The 21,988-nt window shown below is 39.9% G+C and overlaps 1 protein-coding gene across 13 annotated transcripts in view; it reads right to left on the bottom strand.

Moving 5' to 3' along the window:
* ptprfa (protein tyrosine phosphatase receptor type Fa) overlaps positions 1 to 21,780 on the bottom strand; it is a 57,592-nt gene extending 35,812 nt beyond the window's left edge. For all 13 annotated transcript variants that reach the window (XM_030373218.1, XM_030373223.1, XM_030373219.1 and 10 more), the window contains exons 1-4: positions 21,510 to 21,780; positions 7,448 to 7,633; positions 5,326 to 5,471; positions 2,912 to 3,047 (exon numbers count right to left, since the gene is read on the bottom strand). In XM_030373218.1, coding sequence (XP_030229078.1) covers positions 2,912 to 3,047; positions 5,326 to 5,471; positions 7,448 to 7,544 — 379 coding nt within the window. In that variant the 5' untranslated portion in view covers positions 7,545 to 7,633; positions 21,510 to 21,780. The remainder of the gene's footprint in view (positions 1 to 2,911; positions 3,048 to 5,325; positions 5,472 to 7,447; positions 7,634 to 21,509) is intronic.
* Positions 21,781 to 21,988: the final 208 nt, after the last annotated feature.

Genomic DNA, 21,988 nt, shown 5'->3' with positions numbered 1-21,988 from the left:
AAATTAACCTTTATTGTAATTTATTCTCCTTAAAATAAAATAAAATATGCCTTTTAGTGTTAATCTTCCACATCACAACCATGGGACAGGTTTTTGTTGACATGTGGAGGTCTGGGCAGCTTTTGTTGGTGGCAGCTTCCAAGTGAGGGTTAGGATTCGCAGACGCTTATATAGAGAGTATAAATCCACGGCGTGTAAAGCATTTCATTAACAACATCGCCCATTCAATTGGTGGGCTAATAAAAACATATAGAGAGTTGCCATGGGTGGGAACCAGGGGAGTAACATGCCCACATGCCCCCCTTCCTTGAACTGTCAACCAACTAAGCATTTCTTTGATCCCATAGTGTTTGAATGTAGAAAATGAAGGTATAAATCAAAGACAATTCTGAGGTTGCAGAAAATTTACAACAATTAGATATTTTGTGTGTTAAAATTTGGTTTTAAACTACCCCAAAAAAAATACGTTTAATAAACTGGCAAGAGGTTTGTGCTTCTAACCACAAACAAGGCCATTTGGATACTAGCAGCATCTAAATTAGTAGAATCATTCTCGTTTTCATTTCCCTTTCTATGGCGAATTGAAAGGGAAGTGGAAAAAGAGCAGGTTCTTCATGTTAACAACAATCATCAGCCATTATTAGTTTGCTTACATTAGAATGTTAGACATAGAAGATTTATGTAGGGAATGTCACATATGTGTAATTTCAAACAGCAATAACTTTGTGTTTACTGTACTGTTTCCATTGTAGTGGTCATTCTGACCCAAAATTAAGAAGTGAAATTTGCTGATTTTGCTGGAGTTTATTCTTTTATTATTTGAATAAATTAATACAATGTACCTACTCCAGTAACAAACTACTGATAGAATCACTTCGGTAATAATGTTGTTCTTGGCAAGTCATGGAATCTGACAAGCTAGAATAGACAAACCAACTTTGAAACTTTATAAGCCTGTTGTCATCTCAAATAACCCACCTGACAACACTGAGTACTAAATTAAAGGCATGTCCCACACAAAGAGAAGACTAGCTGGTAACTTATGGAGGCCTCTCAGGAAAAAGGATAGCTATAAGTAATACATGTGTGTGTGAAGAGTTCCTACTAGGAATGCCTTTTAAAAGGTTCCAGGCTATTGTGTGATAATTATTTTAAACAGGGAACTGAGAGATAAGATAAGATGACAATATTCATATTACTTTACATCAAACAAACAGGATTTCATATGCCACTGTCAGTCATCGAGCTTGTTAAAAAAAAAAGTTAGCTAGAAAAGGTAACATAATTTAACAACAACCTCAACAAAGACATTTTTACGGTGTGCATTGTTCTTCTTTTCAAAGGATGTCTGTGTTTGTGTGTGTGTGTGTGTGTGTGTGTGTGTGTGTGTGTGTGTGTGTGTGTGTGTGTGTGTGTGTGTGTGTGTGTGTGTGTGTGTGTGTGTGTGTGTGTGTGTGTTTGCCTATTCAACCTGACATGCCAGATCATTTATCACTAAGGAGTTTCCCAAACATGACTGGTGTGTAAATTAGAAGTTTTTTTCGAAAAACAAACATCTACAATGACACCCTTGTTGTATAGGATCCCCCGGGAAGTAGTTTGGGCTGGATGATGGATGATTGAAAAAATCTCTTGATACCCTAAATATCCAGTCTGAAAATCATGGTTCATAACAAGAAAAGGCTACCAATAATGCTCTCAACAATAATCATTTGTTCCTTTATTTTTGGTTCTTCTTTTTTTCCTGCAGTTGCATTCATTGGAATCTACCCTTTGTGTTGTTGACCTGACTCACAGGCAGGGCTTCATGAATTAGGGGAGAGAAGCACTACTTGGACAGCCCCAGCAGTCCTGGTCAAGAAGAAACCTCATCACCTTCTCCAAGGCCGGGCGTGCTAAAACCTTGAGATAGCTAGTGGCTACGGAAAGGTTGAGATGAATCCATATGATAGATAAAAGACAGCATTTACCATACCACTGGGTTGAATGGAAGTGTGGATTGGTAATTCCCCAGGAGCATTCCAGAAGAGGACGCCCTACTGCCTGGGGTCTAGTAGGAAGGTATGTGGCAGTGTGGGTGGTTGATCCTTGTAGGTGAGACAGGAGGGTGCGTGGATCTAGTGACCAGACTAGTAGGGAGGTGAGTGAGTTGCATAGAGGTGGTTTCAATCATCTAGTAAGAGCTTTCTTCAGTTGCGATTTATTTATTTTTTCATGTCAAAAGCATGTGGGCTTGTTTTGTCAGACACAAAATACTTCTTTTTTTTTATTTGATTTTGATTTTGATTCAACTTTATTGTCACTAGCAGAGTATAGATACAAAACTAATTAAATGCAGTTGACATCCAACCAGAAGTGCAAAAGAAGCATAAAAGTTAGCCATTTAAAAAGTGCAGTGCTAGACAGTGCAGTTCAGTGCAGTAATGAGTGTAAACAGTTATACTATTTGCATCCCAAATAGTCAGGAATCGTATTAGAATAGAGGGAGCAAATGTTTTTTACATGATTATGAAGTGAAACAATTCATTTTTCAGGCTACAAATATGAAGCAGAATTTGTGCTCTGTGTGCTTTGGGGTCTTCACTGATTCCTGCTGTTTTAGACCCTGTTTCTGTGTTATATTTTTCTTTTGGCTGCACCTACATGATTAGCTCCAATCTCCCCTGCCGAATCGACACCTCTGCAGAAGCACACCTGCAAGACTTAGCCATTAGCACTGCTAGTTTGGGAAAGAATGGCTTAGTACCTCAGTCTATGTACTGCGTTGCATTTGGGACCCATTGTTTCCTTCCTGAATCAATCTCAGACTCAAAGCTATGAGTTACCTTATGTGTCTACAAAGACAGACCGGGAGTTGTTACAAGACGGGCGCAAGGGCAAGAGCTACAACAGGGACAGAGTGGGGTCATACCTTCCAGAACAGTGAGCTTGGCACTAGTGTTGATCTCTCCCACACTATTGCTGGCCGTGCATTCGTACATGGCCTCGTCCCGATGGGTCCGCAGGGGCTGGATGCGTAGCACTGAGCCGTTGTCAAACTCAATCACCTAGTGAGAGAAAACACAATTATCTTTAAATAAGAAAGATACTGCTTGTAGTAACTATGTGTTGTCAAGAGTCTTTGACAAATGTGTATCAATCTGTATCATTGACTCTCTCAAAGTATTCTAAATCATTTTAAAGAGCATTCATAGGATAAACATTTTCTCATGGGCGCTCCGGTGGCGTAGTGGATAGAGCGCGTACCATAATGGCTCCGGCTTACGTTGTAGTGGTCAAATAAAGCTTGAAAATGCCAAAAAAATAATCGTAAAAAAAAAACATATTCTCATGTAGAAGCTGTCTTTGAAAACTTGGCAGTGTTGTAAACGTTCTCAGGGTGGACGTTTGTTTATATTGAGGATGGGAGGGCCCTTATTAATACTCCAAATTTAACCTCCTGCAAAGCTTTACAACAGTAGGAAAAAAGGATGAAATCTTGGTACCTGTATCGGACTAAAATGGACACAAGCTAGGTTGAAAAGGTCTTCAGGAGTCTGCTATCATGTTGGTGGAGGGGTGAATGCCTGTAAGAATGTACCTCCCTTCCTTTGACATTAGAATCTTATCGTTTAAGAAAGGTCAGTTTTGCATCTTCTCATCCCTTTCCAACTTTCAAAAGTTAACATTAAAACGGACCTGTAATATCCATCTATCGTGTGTGTATGTGTGTGTGTGTGTGTGTGTGTGTGTGTGTGTGTGTGTGTGTGTGTGTGTGTGTGTGTGTGTGTGTGTGTGTGTGTGTCATTTCATTCGCCGTAAACAATCAATTGAATACCTGTGCATGTCTTGTAGCGTTATGTATATTATTATGGCCATGTTTTTAGGATTGAAGAATTTCTTAGATAAACTTTGATTAACGCTGGCTTGAAAAAGGTCATTAGGATTCTGCGGTCATGTTGGTGGAGGCGTGAATGCCTGTAAGAATGTCCGATAATAACCCATGGTCCTTCTTACCAACCTTTCCCTCCTTTGCCATTTGAATCTTTATCTTTTAAGAAACTTCAGTTTTGTATCTTCTCGTCCCTTTCCAACTTTCAAATATTTGTGGGAAAATCAAAATTTAAGTTAACATAGAAACTGACCTGTAACTTTGCCGTAAACAATCAATTCAATATTGTGCAAGTTTTTAGCGTTATGTATATTATCACAGCCAGTGTTTTATAAATGAGCTATTGCTTTGATAAAAATGAATGCATTGTTGATTTAAATGATTGTAATATTCTAATAGCTGTATTGGTTTGTTTTTAAGATTGTAGCATAACTAGGTCCATGCATATTTTGCCATATTATATTATGTCTGATGTCAACAGATTCATGTAAAAATCCAAACAACCATGAATCAAACCGAGCACTACTTCGAAACCGAAAATGCCTCAATATGACTCCATCTACACGCAAGACAATGAAGGGATATCTGCGTGATAAGCCTGAGTGGGTCAGGGGTATTTCAGGGGGTGAAGGACCAAAGGGGTCACAGCAGTGTCTCTTTAGTGTGAGGAGTGAGGACACAAGGAAAGACATTCTTACCCTAATGAAGGAGGAAGCCCATGAAATAGCTTCCTGACCAGAAATGGTCTGCATGTCCCCCGCATACACAGGGGCATGCAGACACACATACACACACACACGTGCACACACACACACACACACACACACACACACACACACACACACACACACACACACACACGCACGCGCGTGCACGTGCGCACACACACACACACACACACACACACACACACACACACACACACACACACACACACACACACACATATGTTTGAAGCATGCCAAGCAGACAGGTGGAAAACCATTCTTATGGCTCATATTGACGTCAGCATGCGTCTTTGTGCCACTTCTGAAGCACTAGCAGTCAGCTAATGAGCCCTCCCGCTGGCTCGGAATCATGCAGCAAGTCATGTTACTGAACACTGTTCAGCAGCCCTGACCACTGCCTTCGCTGTATCTTAACACATCCACTTTACATTAGGACTGACACTGACTGATTGTAGGCTGGTGATCAATATCCACTCCTGCAGACACACACACACACGTACACACACACACACACACACACACACACACACACACACACTCATAGACACATACACACACACACACACACACACACACACACACACACACACACACACACACACACACACACACAAACATGGACAGACAGACAGACAGGCGCACACACAAACAGAAACATAGACATACACACACACACATTCACAAAGGAAACAGACCGACCAATAGACAACCTCAAAACGACTTTACCTCAAAACGTTGAGAGCTAACTTTCTTCCCTTTCTTCATCCAGGTGATGCGGGGTCTGGGGTCCCCCAGCGCCTGGCACACGAAGGACGCCACGCCCCCAGATATTCCTATCTGGTCATCAGGGGCTCTGAAGAAACTGGGCGCGCCTACGACAGCAGAGAGAGATGCAGATCAAGAACAAGTTACAGAGGATTCACATGGAAAGACATGAGAATTGAACGTAGAGGTCCACCCCAAATTGATGAGTTAAACCCATAATGTATGGGTATGATATAATGGCAAATGATAAATAATAATTGGGGAATCAGGTTGATTTTCATCATTTATTACGACTCATTGATAACTTCGTTAAATATAGTGATCTATGCCACCGACTTTGTTGTTGTTGATGGTTTATATGTGTTTTATTGTTAAGGTTCACATGCTGAAATGTTGGACAAATTGTGTCATCCAATGGCAGGTTTTAAAGTGTTTTAATAGCATGGTAGAGTGAGAGCTGGTTTATCTGCATGTTTATACTTGCTTCCCACTTGAAGGATGCCTGAGACTTTCATATGCCTTCATACCTCTTAGCAACAAATTAAAGGCACAACATGCTATTTCTTCATGATATATGAATATAAACACTTTATATTTCCCATTGCAGTTCGCCTGGAGCAAAACATAAATGAGAAAAGAGGGCACAACACTTGGACCAGGTCCCCCACTTGCCGCAAACATGCAAACGTCTTGGCAAGCAGATACAAAGGTTGTCAGCCACCTTTAGGATTCCCTCTGCGTGTTTCTATGGAAAGGTTGAGCAAAGCCTGATTCCAATGTAAGCGGCCTAAGGCATACAGAATCATGTGGCAATAAACAACAACTCGCTGGCTCCAATACCGTGGTGAGAGGAGCAGTGTGGAAGGTTGGATGGTGGCAGGGTCGAGCACTTCATTGGGCTCACGCTCCTTCATGTTTCAACAAATCACAACACTGCTGCCGAACTTTCAACACAATATAATGAGAGGGGAGGAGTGTGCAGCAATCGCAAGGGACCGTCTCAAGTCCTGTACACTGTCCTCTTAAAAGGATTTTGCATCTTTAGTTTCTCTCTCTTAGTATTTCCAACAGATTGCTGTCATGTGAAGGATTTGTTTTGAATAACATATAAAGCCGTCCTCCCTTAACTGCTTTATAAAAAACAAAAACTACATCATGCCGAATCATTTTGAAATAACTACTACAACCATTAAACCCATTTTAAATGATGTGATATCCGAAATATATGTGTGTTATTAAATAGACCACCAAAAAAGTAGGGTACACCATAGCTACAGCAAAACAACACTGTGAGGGATCATCATTTCCCTATTCCCACATATTGGAATACATATTTGTGGAGATTGAGTTTGAAGATAATGGTATTAGTGGTAGTTTTAGTAAAAAAATATAGAATTGGACAGGGTTACATCTACGGTTTTCATACTACATTGAAGAGTGAGAATCACATTATGGGTATTGTTAAAACACATATATCATGTCATATAAACTTCTTTAAGGCAACATTCATTCAACATGTCCCCATATCAACAAAACCCTGCAGAGCTGGTGAAGTTATTGATTTATATCAACACAGAGATAATGATGTATGGTTTCTCACTACACTTAGATATTTCACAATAACTGTGATGTTATGGACTATAAGATATGTTAAAAGCAATATCACAATATATTATGTATAATATAGCAATATACTGCGTGTGTAATGTGAATGGCCGAAGAATCGTAGAAGGACAAAGTTGTATAAACAAAGCCCTTACCACTCATTTGGACTTCGAAGATTATTGTTGATCTCCACACACTTTCGACAACTAGGTTGTGTTTAGATTGAACTAATTTTAGATTAGTTCAATCTAAAATTAAGTTGGACTCACTTATTCAATTCAAAAGCAACTTCTGAAACCATTTATAAGCACTTTTTACCAATCCCGCTTTCACGATGAACAACTTGTGACAAACCTTAAGTAATGTCATATATATGACTGTTTTATCATACAGTATGTGTTCAATTTTATACTGAATGAACTGTAAAAAGGTGCGTGTTTGTATTATTGTATTGTTGCAGAAGTGTTGTAATACTCACTTCCTGCATGGGCCAGCACCATCAGCCTGGCTAGTAGCACGCAGACAGGGGCCCAGAGACCAGGGGCCGACATCCATCTGAGCCCAGGGGCCGACATCCGTCCTAGACCAGCCTGCAAGGGTGCGCTTCCTGCTGGTCCAAACTGCAGCAAACTGGCTATGAGCTCATAGGGTCTGAGATTGGCACCTGGGGGTCCAGAGGAGCAGTGTTAGTTGTGGTGGATGTGAACACAGAGTCTTGTTCTGGGGCATGGTGAGGCACAGGGGCCCTATTGCCCCATGCATTGTATGGCTCAATACATATTACATTTATTTAATAGTATCTGAGCCTAGCTAAGGAATATCATACCCAGCTACAAAACCGAGGTACTACAATGCAATTAATGCAATCTACTTCATCAAAAATAATTATTTCATTTTTCACCAATTAGTCTATTGGAAAAGCTTGATATTCTCTGACAACTAAGAAAAGCATCGATATTTATCCCTAAATTCACTTTTTTACTGATACTGATTCCGATAGCTCTTTAAAAAACATTGTCCACGTTTGAATGTTTCATGCATTTTTTAAAGGTTAAAGTAAAGTTGCCCTGTATTTAACCAATCCATGTGGTGCACTGGAAAAAGGGTTTTAAGCCGTACTTCATCTGATTATTATTTTGTAATTCAATTCAAATAAACATTTTTTGTTTTATTTTTAAAATAACTTTTTTTTATTTCAAAATACTGTGAAATATAGATATTTTTAATTCGGAGCTCAATTAAGAAATATCCATTTTGACAAATGTAAAATTTTAAGGTTGTGTATTCAACTGATTAATACTTTTGTCATTCAATCCAAATATTTCTTTTTTGTTTTCTTCCTAAAACACTGTTATATTTGATTAGGAGCTCAATTTAGAAATATTTGTTCAGACAAATGTACATTTTCAAGGTTACGTACAAGCCTGCGCATGCGCATTAAATACAAAGACGCTTACGACTACTGGACCAAACCGCAGTGTTGCCAACTTAGCGATTTTGTCGCTATATTTAGCTACTTTTCAGACCCCTTTGGCGACTTTTTTTCAAAACAGCGACAAGCGACAAATCTAGCTTCTTTTTCAGCTGCTATTGGTGACTTTTGGCGACTTTTTTAGGTGAAAGCACTAGCCTTGACCAGAGTGACGATGACTCACTGGTTCTGTGAGCTAGGACAGTCTGTCTGTGTCTGGAGGGAGGTCTGGAGTAGGTCCAACTCTGCCATTCAGATTGTTAATATATATTGTATATTGTGTGGCGGCAGTAGCTCAGGTGGTAGAGCGGGTTGGCTGGTAACCTGAAGGTTCTTGGTTCGATCACCAAGCAGAGTATCGAGGTGTCTTTGACAAAGCACCTAACCCTGATTGATGTCGAATCCAGACAGAAGCGCCCCAAGGCCATGAAGCGGCAAGAGCCGAGCGGGAAATGTATACAAAAAAATGCTATGTTTAAAAATGTTCATGTTTAAATGAGAAACAATTGTTTGATTAAATTGTAATCTTTTTGATTGGATAAAACAAATTATTTCTGATAGATATTTCTTAAATGAGAAACAATTGTTGGAGTGAATCAATATATTTTTGTTTAGGATTTAACATACGATTTAAATGTATTAACTTCATTCAAAGAATAGAATTATACTTGGTGCCAAGTTGTATTATTTTGTTTTTATGAACATAGGAAATATTGTTTGAGGCAAGCTATATATTTGTCATTGGCTCAAGTTATGTAATATAGATGTGAACCATTACCCTTGTTTTTTTTAATTGGTTCAACAGAAGGCTTTTTCCAGTGTGAGAGATGATCAGAATAGTTTTAGAGTTGCTATATCAAAAATAAGTAGACTGCAGGGGCGTGGACACCATGGAAGGGGTGCACGCGCACACACTTTCCGCCCCCGGATGATGAGGTCTACATTTTGTGACCCCCACCAAAGTTGCCCATCCCTGAGAAGGGCCCATAGAATTGATTTCATATATTCTGCTCTGTTATCTGTGTTCTCTATTCTAGCATCAATGTTCAATAACATTATCTCCAGCAAACACACACAGACATAGAAACACACACACACACACACACACACACACACACACACACACACACACACACACACACACACACACACACACACACACACACACACACACACAAACACACACACACACACATACACCACACACACACACAAACCACACCCACACACCAACCACACCCACACACACACACACACACACACACATTTTAACATGAAGGCAAGGCAAGGCAAGGCAACTTTATTTATATAGCACTTTTCATACACAAGGCAGACTCAAAGTGCTTCACATATAAACATTGTCATACAATAAAATAAAATAATAGATAAGTAAAAGAAAAGCAAGAAATTAGTAAAATAGAAAGTGCAATGTATTTAAGAGAAAATTAAATTGAAAGTTAAAAAGGCTTTTTAGCAAGTAAAATTGAAAGTGCAATGTATTTAAGATCAGATCAACAGTCTCTCTGGAACCCAAGTCGGGACTACAACCCGACCTAAAGGACAATATTCTAGGACTCTAACCCAGCTTCTAGGACTCTAGCCCAGACCAAAGGCCTTATTCAACAAAACTCAGGACTCTAACCCTTATACACAAACTCAGGACTCTAACCCTTATACAAACAAACTCAGGACTCTAACCCTTATACCAGGGATGGGGAACTGGCGGCCCGCGGGCATGTGGCCCGCGGCCCGCATGCATTCAGCCTGCACATAATTTAAAAAAAAATAATAAAAAAATATATATATTATAATAATAATAATAATAATTGATCGAGTTACAGAAAACTCGTTCAAGAAAGATGAGAAGAATTCATAGAATTCAAAGGCAAACCCATGCGTCTAGTTTGCTTAGAAGTGATATCAGTCATTAAAGATATCCACTTAAGTCGCCACTACAACTACTACAACTGCTTGTTGGGTTTGAGTTCATTGAGTTGTTGCACTTAATGTTGGGCCACTGTTTTTCAGTTTTTTGACTTCATTGAATGATGATGTATGTGAGCCCTTTGCACTGATAAAAATACTGACCATTCATGTGGCTGTTTGAGCATGGAAAACATGAAATTAATGTATGTTGGTTCAATTAACATACCGTACATAGGTTATGATTCTGGACGATTTTTTAGGTAGTGGCCATCGCCAAAATGCACCAGAATACAGGAAATCATCTACCAAATTCAAAATTATGTAGCTTCTCTCAGCTCATGTATAGTTGAAGTGTGCAGTCATGTGGCCCTCCGATGGTTATGATAAAAAATGTGGCCCTCTTTATCATGAAAGTTGCCCATCCCTGGAGTAGCATCATCATCACTGCCAGCTGACATCAGACGCCTTGCTAGAGAAAAACAGTTCCAGCCATCACATTAGGTGAGTCTAGAAATGCAGCAAACATGAGGCTTAGTAACACAGCAGTTATAGACTTTTTTTGTCTTTTTTTTCATCTTTAGTTATGTGTTCATAATGGTACGGCCCTCTGAGGACTTTGGAAAAATTGAAATGGCCCTTGATGTGAAAAAGGTTCCCCACCCCTGCCTTATACAAACAAACTCAGGACTCTAACCCTTATACAAATACAAACTCAGGACTCTAACCCTTATACAATATTCTAGGACTCTAACCCAGCTTCTAGGACTCTGGCCCAGACCAAAGGCCTTATTCAACAAAACTCAGGACTCTAACCCTTATACAAACAAACTCAGGACTCTAACCCTTATACAAACAAACTCAGGACTCTAACCCTTATACAACCTTTCTCTCTGGTATCAGATCATGTATTTTTCTGGTAAAAATAGAAAATAAAGGGAAAGTTAAAAAGGCATTTTAGTAAAATAAAGGTAAAGTATTTAAGATTTAGCAGAAAGCTAAAGCAAACATAAAAGTCTTCAATCATGTTTTAAAGGTGCTCAGAGTTGGGGCAAGTCTTAAATCCTCAGGGAGTTTATTCCAGCTATTTGTTGCATAGTAACTAAATCCTGCTTTCCAATGTTTCGTGTTTACTCTGGGGATAATTAACAGATTGGTCTCAGAAGATCTTAGTGTTCTAGAAGGCTTATGTAGTGGAAGCATATCAGTTAAATATTTTGGGCCTAAACCATGTAGGGATTTATAGGTTAGCAACATGATTTTAAAATCAATTCTCTGACCTACAGGAAGCCAATGTAACGATTTCAGAATTGGTGTAATATGTTCAAATTTCTTGGTCTTTGTTAAAACTCTAGCAGCAGCATTCTGAACAAGCTGAAGCTTCCTTAGAGTTTGTTTTGGGAGACCTGTAAGGAGACCATTGCAGTAATCAAGCTTACTAGTGATAAAGGCATGTACAAGTTTTTGTAAGTCTTCGGTGGACATGAGCCCTCTAAGTCTTGCTACATTTTTAAGGTGATAATATGCAGATTTTGTAACTGATTTGATGTGACTTTCGAAATGTAAATCAGAATCCATGATAACCCCTAGATTTCTGGCTTTGATTGAGGTTTTCAGGGACAGAGAGTGAAGGTGTTGGGTTACGTTAAGCCTTTCCGTTTTAGCACCAAATACAATTATCTCTGTTTTATCCTCATTTAGCTGAAGGAAATTTCGGCACATCCAGTCTTTCACTTGCTCAATGCACTGGCACAGCAGATCTATGGGCCGATAGTCATTTGGTGATAGCGATACATAGATTTGCGTGTCATCAGCATAGCAATGATGGTCAATATTGTTATTATGCATGATTTGCCCTCGTGGGAGCATGTAGATGTTGAATAAAGAGGGTCCTAAGATCGAACCTTGTGGGACTCCACACATCACGTTGGTTGATTCTGATACAAAGTCGCCAATGGAAACAAAGTAGTTCCTATTTTGTAGGTAGGATCTGAACCAATTTAAGACTGTGCCTGAAAGCCCCACCCAGTTTTCTAACCTGTCCAAAAGTATTGTATGGTCTACAGTGTTGAATGCAGCACTGAGGTCTAGTAGCATTAGTATTGAGGTTTTGCCAGAGTCTGTGTTAAGACGGATGTCGTTTACAACTTTAATGAGGGTGGTCTCAGTGCTGTGCAGGGGTCGAAATCCTGATTGGAAGGTGTCATAACAACCAGTTGATGCCAGGAAGTGATTAAGTTGCTGGAGGAAAACTTTCTCAATGATTTTACTTATGAAGGGCGGATTTGATATTGGTCTGTAGTTGTTAATAATAGAGGTATCTAGGCTCCGCTTTTTTAAAAGGGGTTTAATAACTGCAGTTTTCAGGGCTTTTGGGAAGTTGCCTGACTGGAGAGAGTTGTTAACTATCTGCAATATGTCTATTGCTAGGCAGTCAAAAACATTCTTAAAGAGGTTGGTAGGTAAAGAATCAAGGCAACAGGTGGATGGCTTTAGTTGAGTAACAGTTTCCACAAGAGTTTTAGAGTCAATAACGTTAAAGCATGCCATCCCTGCCACGTTACTTTTGCCTGAACAGGTTGGTAGTCCAATATTTTTGTGGACTTAAGTGGAGATATTGATGGCGCGTCTGATGCCTTCAATTTTATCAGTATAAAAAGCTGCAAACTCATTGCATTTCTGCGTGGAATGGAGATCAGGTGGAATTTGTGTTGGGGGGTTGGTCAGTCTGTCAACAGTTAAAAATAGGGTTTTTGCATTATTATTATTGGATTTAATGATATTGGAGAAAAATTTTCTCTAGCACTTTTTAAGTCTGAATTGTAGGCACGGAGCCTCTCTTTGTAGATATCATGGTGAATATGAAGTTTTGTTTTACGCCAGATGCGTTCAGCCTTCCTGCATTCTTTTTTCTGTGCTGTTACAGAAGCAGCTTTTCTCCAGGGTGCCTTTTGCTTTCCAGAAATCGTTTTAACCTTATAAGGTGCAATGACATCCATGACTTTCAAAATTTTCAAATTAAAGTTTTCTACAAGATCATCAGCAGAACATGGGTTGAGAGGTGGTAGTAAGGAGATGGCCTTTCTAAAAAGTACATAAGATTCTTCATTGATATACCGTTTTTTGACAGTATTTGATTTTGTCTGTATGTCGGGAATAAAAGATATATTAAAGAAAACACAAAAGTGGTCAGACAAGGAAGGATCAGTCACAGAGAGATCAGAAACATTGAGGCCCTTTGTGATAACCAGGTCTAGAGTGTGGCCCTTACAATGAGTAGTCTCTTTCACATGTTGGGACAGTTCAAATGTGTCCAAAATGGTAAAAAGTTTTTTTGCACACTTGTCATTCAAATCATCAGTATGAAAATTGAAGTCACCAGTTATAACTAGACAGTCAAAGTCTGTGGAGATGCTAGACAATAATTCTGTGAATTCATCGAAAAAATTTGCAGAGTATGTGGGTGGCCTGTAAATAATTAATAGGAGAACTCTGGGGGAGCATTTCAATACAGCACAAAGGTATTCGAATGATGGAAAATCACCAAATAACATCTGTTTCCCCTGAAAAACATTTTTAAATATAACAGCAACCCCTCCACCTCTTTTTCCAGATCTACATGCATCAAAAAAGTTATAGTTGGGAGGAGCTGTCTCTATCAGAACGGTTGCACTGTTATTTTGTTCCAGCCATGTTCCAGTTAAAAACATAAAATCCAGTTTAGAGGTGGTAATAAAATCATTAACTAAAAATGATTTGTTATTAAGAGACCTAACATTAAGTAGACCCATCCTGATGGTGTTGTTGATAGGCTTTAAGGTTGTTTTTGGTTTGGAGGAAATATGTATGAGATTTGTGAGGTTAGCAGTGTGTCTAAGTTTCTACTCTCTTAGTGGTTACAGCAGGAATGCAAAAGTTGCCATGTTTTGACATTTCGCAGATTATGCGAAACGTCCTTTATACTTTGTCTACGGCTGAACCCTTCTTTGTCTCAGTAATACTCAGGATTACTATCAGTACAGGGGGCGGGGGGCTGGGGCTCCCTCCTTTGGTTTTATCAGCCTGTGGGCATGACCTGGCGATGCTATCATTGACACAGATGCAAGTTTGATGCCAACATATTCCAGTTTCTTAAATTCAGCTGGAAAATCGCAAAGGGAGGAGACAGTGGAGCTGGAGTTGTTGTTGTGGAGATGAGGAGGGGGGTGGCCGTTCCTCGCCAAGCCAGCATCAGCGATGGGGGAAGGCACGGTGTCCATGGTGTCGGGCAGGCTGTTGTCAATAAAGCCCCTTCCTCTTTCATTGCAGACTCTGGAAAGCCATGTATTCAGTGCAAGTAGACGACTGAATCTGTTTATTCCCCTGTCAACTGCTGGTATGGGTCCACTGATGAATGAGTTGATGTGTATTTTGTCCAGTGTATCCAATAGATCAGTGTAATCCCTCTTCAGAAGTTCTGACTGTTCTCTTTGAATATCATTAAACCTGACATCCACACCCGTCAACTGAAACATATAATTGATTTACAGTATGCAGTAGAAAATGTATGCGCCTAAACAATATCAACTAACAATTGTCAGAGCAACTAAATATTTAGGAAGTCTATAAAGGGAAAGGTATGGTACGGCAAAATATCGTATTTTTACCGTTATGAAACTTAACAGTAAAGCTTTTTTCAACAATTTACACGTACATTTACAATTTATGTGTTTGGACCAATACATATATTTTGCGAGATGAGGCCAAAACATAAGACCATATTCTGTATCATACTAATCTGTCAACTACAAACAGGTGCTCCATGCCGTTGGAATTAAACTATTTCCAATTTTTTTTTTTAATTTGTGGCGGTAGCTTATGCATTCGATTGGGGAAAGAGGGAATAGGCAGGGAATGGAAAGTGCATAAAAAAGTGTGTCTTATGCAAATAAACAAAAGTGTTTTCATATGATAAAAGTTACATAGAAACAACTTTACAAAAGTACAACAGAGGCTTGACACTTTGACGGAGGAGTGTGTTCAATGTGTGAGACTTGGGAGAGAAGATTGCATTTGGGTTCAGGTCAGGATAAACTCCATTTGCAATTTCAGCCCATTTGTGGGCTGATATATCTTTATAGTCACTTATTAATTTATAATAACACTATTTAGTAATTCATAGTACATACATATCATTCATTGATTCATCATTCCGATGATTAGTTGGCCAGTGCTAGTTTGAATAAAACATCTAAATCATAAGCATGGTCATTTGCAAGTTGAAATATAAAATATACAAATACATGTTACCTTTATACCTAAATACCTATATATTATATATATTAATTACAATTTGCATGGTCTCTAGTCAGAGATTCATGAACAACTCTTTGAATTATTCAGTAAATCTTGTGATTTGTATTTTGGTTTGAAAGCTAAATAACAAAAGTAAGAACTAAAATACAAAGTTATAGTGTATATTCACATTTTAGAAGTTAGAAGAAAGTTTATCAAGTGATGACAATGGGGTAGCCACTCTATGGTGCTTAATCAACTGCCAAGTTGGCTAGTAGCGTAACAGCTAACTGATGACATAAAGTGATGAGAGGTAGACCTTCCATATGATGTTGAAGACTTCATATGGCATCATATGACGGTTTGGTAAAGGAACAAGAAGAGGAAAATATATGAACGTGTTTCTCTGAGATTGATTCCTTTGGTCGATATCTTACTCATATGTACTCATCAATTGAGATTTCCCATTCCAGTACATATTAACAGCAGGTTGAGTGCAAACTTTCTAGTCTACAATACTTCCTCCCTAGATAATCAAACCACAAACAGCCTAAATACAGACCACAGGCTACACAAAGACAGGACTAGCACCACTAGTGTAAGGAATGTCGAAGGCAATTAACCTGGCCTGCCTTGAGCAAAGCCCTTTCTCGGACTCCAGCATATGGCGCCAGCAGATGGAGGAAGTATGGGGAGACGTGACAAAGGAGCAGTTGGTAGCGAAGGCATCCTACACGTGTAAAGCATCAACATCGTGAGGTCAAAAGCAGCACGTGACTCTGTAAAACAAGCACCAAAAATATACTTCACCGTATTGGTGGCCTGTGCTTCCTCTCATCACTCCCGCTGAAATGGTCGTACAAGAGATGTAGTCCAAACCATCACGGAGGTAGAGTACACTTCCTTCAACCAAGATTGACTCACAAAAGTACTGCCAAGTCAAGTCCTTAGCTCATCCGTCACTGGTTGTCAATCAATATAAAGCAACAGGGGTGTTTGAAATTTGTTTGCAACATTTTGCTTGAGTATAACAGAACTTCAAAGAGTAAGTACTTTAAGAATAATTATTTCATAACTAAGGAATCTATGATAATAAAGAACTGGTGAACTTGTCTTCTTGAAGTTCCGCCAATAAATGTCATGGAGCTCCATATAATATCCTGGGGCCCAGAGATTAAGGAGGTTTTGACCAGGTTATCCACAGGTCAAGTAGACAACAAAGAGCAGGGAAGCAGGTCTCACTGGTGTGAATGATCAAACTGAGCCATAGCCACTTTCTAGCCGTTTGGTCAACCATGCAATGGGTCCTTAGCCAGGGAGAGGGACTAGCAAGGCCAAATGTGATCTGTCCCTGGAGCAGCCAGCAGTGAAAAGCCCCACCACATTATGTGGAGGGATAAGCAAGAAAGAACCTAGTGTCTACATTCATGATATCACAGGTGTTGGATTTCACCTGAGGCAAGGGGGGAAGCCTTAAAGGGCGGGCCTTTATTTTGTCTCATCCACTGGCAGGTTTTAAAGTGTCAACTTCAAAATCTGCTAAAAGCAACTGCCCCTGATTTAGACATAGAAGTTTACTCAGCTATGTGATAAATATAATTTGAATATAATTTTGTATTACATATTCCCCCAAACTGGGATTTAGCAATCAACCCATCAACAGTGAAAACAACGGTAAAATAGCTAACACTGAGCATGAATAGCATGAATAACTATATTTGATTAACAGTTTTCAGGTTATTTTATTCTCGGTGGCTTGAGGAAAAAATGGAATTAGGAAAGATGTGGCTGTCAGCCGGTAGACAAAGGGCATCTGCCAAAAGCAGGGAGACACCCTGAATAGGACACCATGTCTACCACAGGAGCATTATCTCCCTCCAGGAATACTTCAGTTATGAGACCAGAGCACTAGCCACTGAGGTCGCCCAAAAACGTAAATACAATCATAAGATAAAAAGTATAAACTGGAGGGGTTTTTTATCCAGAAGAAGATTCTCCTTTCCAAGAATGGAACAAAGGGGCCTATTGAGACACCACTGAACATGATCTTTTTCTGTTACTCCGTCAGTGTTTGATCTCCTTAATATGAACTGGTGCAAAGAGAGCAATTTCAGAGCCTTCAAACATAAACTGCAAAGCTGAAGATCGCCTGGAAGGAAATTAACATCCGTCAGAGAATACAGCTTGCCTTTTATTTTAAAGTGAGGGCATAGGAGGAGCAGACACTTCACATTATGGTCAACCCACCTGCATCTTCTACAAGGATCCTGATATTAACATAGATTTGGTAGGGGCAGGCAGTCAACTAAATAGTGGCATGGAATGGATGGAAACAAACCATGGCCATGTGTAATGTAATGGTATATAATAATTAATTTAAATAATTTAATGATGATTTTCCACTTCCTGCTAGTTAATTTGCTGCATTACCTTTGGTCAAAACGTCTCTATCAAGTTACCGTATTAAAATGAATACCTAAACAAACACAGACTCCATTGTTTTTAATTAAAAAATATTAGCTTGCAACTGAACTATAATTTTTTTTAGAAATATGCATCTATTAGTTAATTAAGTTAACTAAAGGGACTCAATAATAAATAGAAAAAACATAATTCCATAAAACCTTTATCAGAGATTTACCAATGTTTCTGTACTTTTAATTCTTATCCTAAACCACCAGGTGCCCCAATTGAGTCTTTTGATGAGCATATATAAACACTGCACTGCAATACCGGAAATTATAAAAAGTATTGCTTGCATTTTTTATTGACTTTTAATGTCAGATAAAAATAAATAAATAAAACAGGCATACAGTCACATTGCTAATGATATGCACATACAACAGTTATCTAAACACATTTCCATCAACAGTGAATGTGTGTATGGCACGTCTGACCAGTTGGGAACACCTCACACCTGTTGTTCCACCAGCTACTGGCATTGCAGCTGTTCCATCACCCCACTGTGTGAACAAAACTAGCTGGCGCCGCGACTTCCGCCCTGATAGGTGTTACCTTTTTGCCTAAGTTGTAGAGCACATGGCAACACAACCCCTTAAAGCTCTATTAATAAAGCTGCTGAAAGTAAAACTGGTGAGCCGCAAGGCAAAGCTCTCGATCTACCGGTCGATCTTCGTTCCTATCCTCACCTATGGTCGTGAGGGCTGGGTGATGACCGAAAGGACGAGATTGTGGGTACAAGCGGCCGAGATGAGTTTTCTCAGAAGGGTGGCTGGCGTCTCCCTTAGGGTTAGGGTGAGAAGCTCAGCCATCCGTGAGGAACTCGGATTAGAGCCGCTGCTCCTTTACTTAGAAAGGAGTCAGTTGAGGTGGTTCGGGCATCTGGTAAGGATGCCCACTGGGCGCCTTCCTTGGGAGGTGTTTCAGGCACGTCCAGTGGGGAGGAGACCTCGGGGAAGACCCAGGACTAGGTGGAGAGATTATATCTCAACACTGGCCTGGGAACGCCTCGGGATCCCCCGTCAGAGCTGGTCAATGTGGCCCGGGAAAGGGAAGTCTGGGGCCCCCTGCTTGAGCTGCTCCCCCCGCGACCCGACCCCGGATAAGCGGATGACGATGAGGATGAGGATGAAAGTAAAACTGGAGTTATGAATATCAAAATAAATGAGCAGAAGAGGGCAAGATTATGAAACGACACAACTCCCTACAGACCAATGCTTCTCCTCCATTGACCAGGGTTGCATTGGCAGACCTGTGATTGAGCTGTGATGACGCTGTGTGCGTGGATGCAATTGATCGGCAAACAGGATTCTCTGAAACAATCCTGGAAGAGATGCCCTGATTAGTTTAATTGTGCCAGGAGCCTTATTCTCAGGCTATTCTCCTTAAGTCTTTACATTGTGCTTATGATTTATTGGACTCGAAAGTCTGTATTCATCAAACAAAATTAAAGCCGTAATAAAATCAATCCTGCTGGATCGAGAATTTGTTATTGGTTACAGCCAGCCAAAACATTGTTGCCGCTTCGATCATATACCCTCTAAATCAATGTTTTAAAATAACATTTGGGGAACAGGCTGGCCACTTAAACAAGTAGGCCTACATACAATTTGGGATGGTATTTGAATTTGAACAGGGATTTGGCCTTCTCAGGGATATTTGCAAACCATAAATGAAATGTGTCATTTTTGAGGGCAAATCTCATGCGACCAGAGCAGTAATGTCCAAGCGAGCAGCAGATTGCTGGGTTCCGAAGCACTGCCAGGCACAGTGGGTCACATCCCCTCAGAGTCGGAGCCTACAAGGCCCCATTCCTGTCTAATGTCCTGCGCACAGCCAGTCTGTTGGGACATGGTGGTGGGAGGTTTTGTCACACTCGTAGAAAACACACTCTATGGCTTTCCAAATCACAGCAGTGGGCAGCCTGAACATATGCTGATGATTCATATATCCTCCAGTATATATTTTCGTTTTCCTACGCATTGCTTCATACACTGAAATGGTCACTTAACATCTGAAGAATAGTCAAGATAGGCGTCAAGCAGTGTGGTGAACAAATGTCCAGTTCCAACCAATATTCATGGTTCGCAAAATAAATACTGTGCAATTTTAACACGTCATTTTGTAAATTAGCTCACTAACAGTAGATTCTGCCTCCGTTTTTAAAAAAGGTTTGTAGTTACCACGAGACAAAACGCTGAAGGCCAATTATGTTTGACATTAACGTTGAAGATAATTTACCTCAAACATTGAATCTTAATTATCGTCACACAAATTGTCTTCATTAGTCACACAAATTGTCTTCATTAGTTACTTTATTATTAGTTAAATTCATTAACAAAGAAGAAAATGTTGTGTTATCTCTCTCTAGAGCTCGCTCCTTTCCTGTCCCCCAATGAAAGGTGTCAGATCATTTGACATTTGATGTCTTTGTGGCCTGCAGACTGGATTCTGAAGCCTGCATCCTTTGTGCTATCAACATGGTAACCCCCTGGCTGGTTTCCTAGAAGCCAAAACTTAACCTTTTGACGCTTTCCCGTAGGAAACATGTAGACTGCATTCACTGTTTCACTGAAGATGCATGGTAAATAATGCTGCCTGTGTGTGGATGCCAGGTGTGTCCTGCTCAAGGCTGATAGGAGCAGGCAGGCCCTTTATCCATTAAGGAGCAAGATAAGTTCATAGAAGCAGGAAGCAATTAAATATCATCAGTTATTGTGTTGACTGTATATCTAGAGCAGGGTGCCTTAAAACCTCTGTTAACCACACTCCTCCACGTTGCATGCATCCAAAGCTGTCCTATTGATACTATGATGTTCATTCCACGTGTAATACATATTAACTCCTCCACGTTGCATGCATTCAAAGCTGCCCTATTGATACCTATGATGTTCACTCCACGTGTAATACATATTAGTTAAAGTATTTCTTTATTAGTATTAGTATTTATTATTTATTAGAAACTATTATTTGTTTGATGTAACTATGGCATTTTTAACCTACAATATATTTATTTAGATATGACTATTTGGGCTACCAACAAACTTAACTAGGTATGTTTGCTTACAAGTCAATATATATTACATCAAATATGATTTGATTGCAATTTGCTCAATAGTAAGCCTGGTGTTTTTATTTTAGATGATCACTGAACTTTATGATACAATAATGGGCATTGACGATAACTATTATAAAGAACCCTGACGGTCTCAGCGAGGTCAGTTGTTAGTCATTAAAGGGCACAATGTAACTGACAATATAGAAAACCAAGTCACTCATCGATAGACCTAGAGTCATCACAATCACAGAAAACAAATCTGGGCGCGTGCGCGTGCGCGTGTTTGCATTGCACGCGAGCAAAGTACACAGCCTTTTTAAACATGAAACATGAACATCATAACCATGAACTCACCATCACTTTGTATCCCGAAGGACCGCTTCGATGATAGGGATCCCAACCCAAGGCAGACCTTTTTTTAAAGTTTCACTTCAGAAAAGTCTCACCCTCTGTTATCGTTTCCGTACGCTCGTTCGATAATCGTTATACATTTAGGGTAGTCCATAAAAAAGTGCTATAATCCCTAGATAGTTCATCCGAATTTTAGCCACGTTAGGTGACCGTCCCGACTCTCGACTGAACACGTGCGCCTAGTGTTTTCCCTCAGCGTTGCGGTCAACGCCGCGATGTCTGACAGAACAGCCTCCTCTCCTCCTCCCCCTCCTCCTCCCCCTCCTCCTCCCCCTCCTCCTCCCCCTCCTCCTCCCCCTCCTCCTCCTCCTCCACGGTGGCGCTCCGCAGTAGACCGCCTTCTTCTCTATATATTTTTATCATCGGGACTTTACGGTTATCTACTGCCCTTCAAGTCGGCTAAGTAAATGTTATAAACTCTT

Source organism: Gadus morhua, chromosome 12 (assembly GCF_902167405.1).
Source record: "Gadus morhua chromosome 12, gadMor3.0, whole genome shotgun sequence".
In the NCBI taxonomy this organism is placed as follows: Eukaryota; Metazoa; Chordata; class Actinopteri; order Gadiformes; family Gadidae; genus Gadus; species Gadus morhua.
The sequence above is the reverse complement of the archived record's forward strand: the minus strand, read 5'-3'. Positions and strand labels throughout refer to the sequence as shown.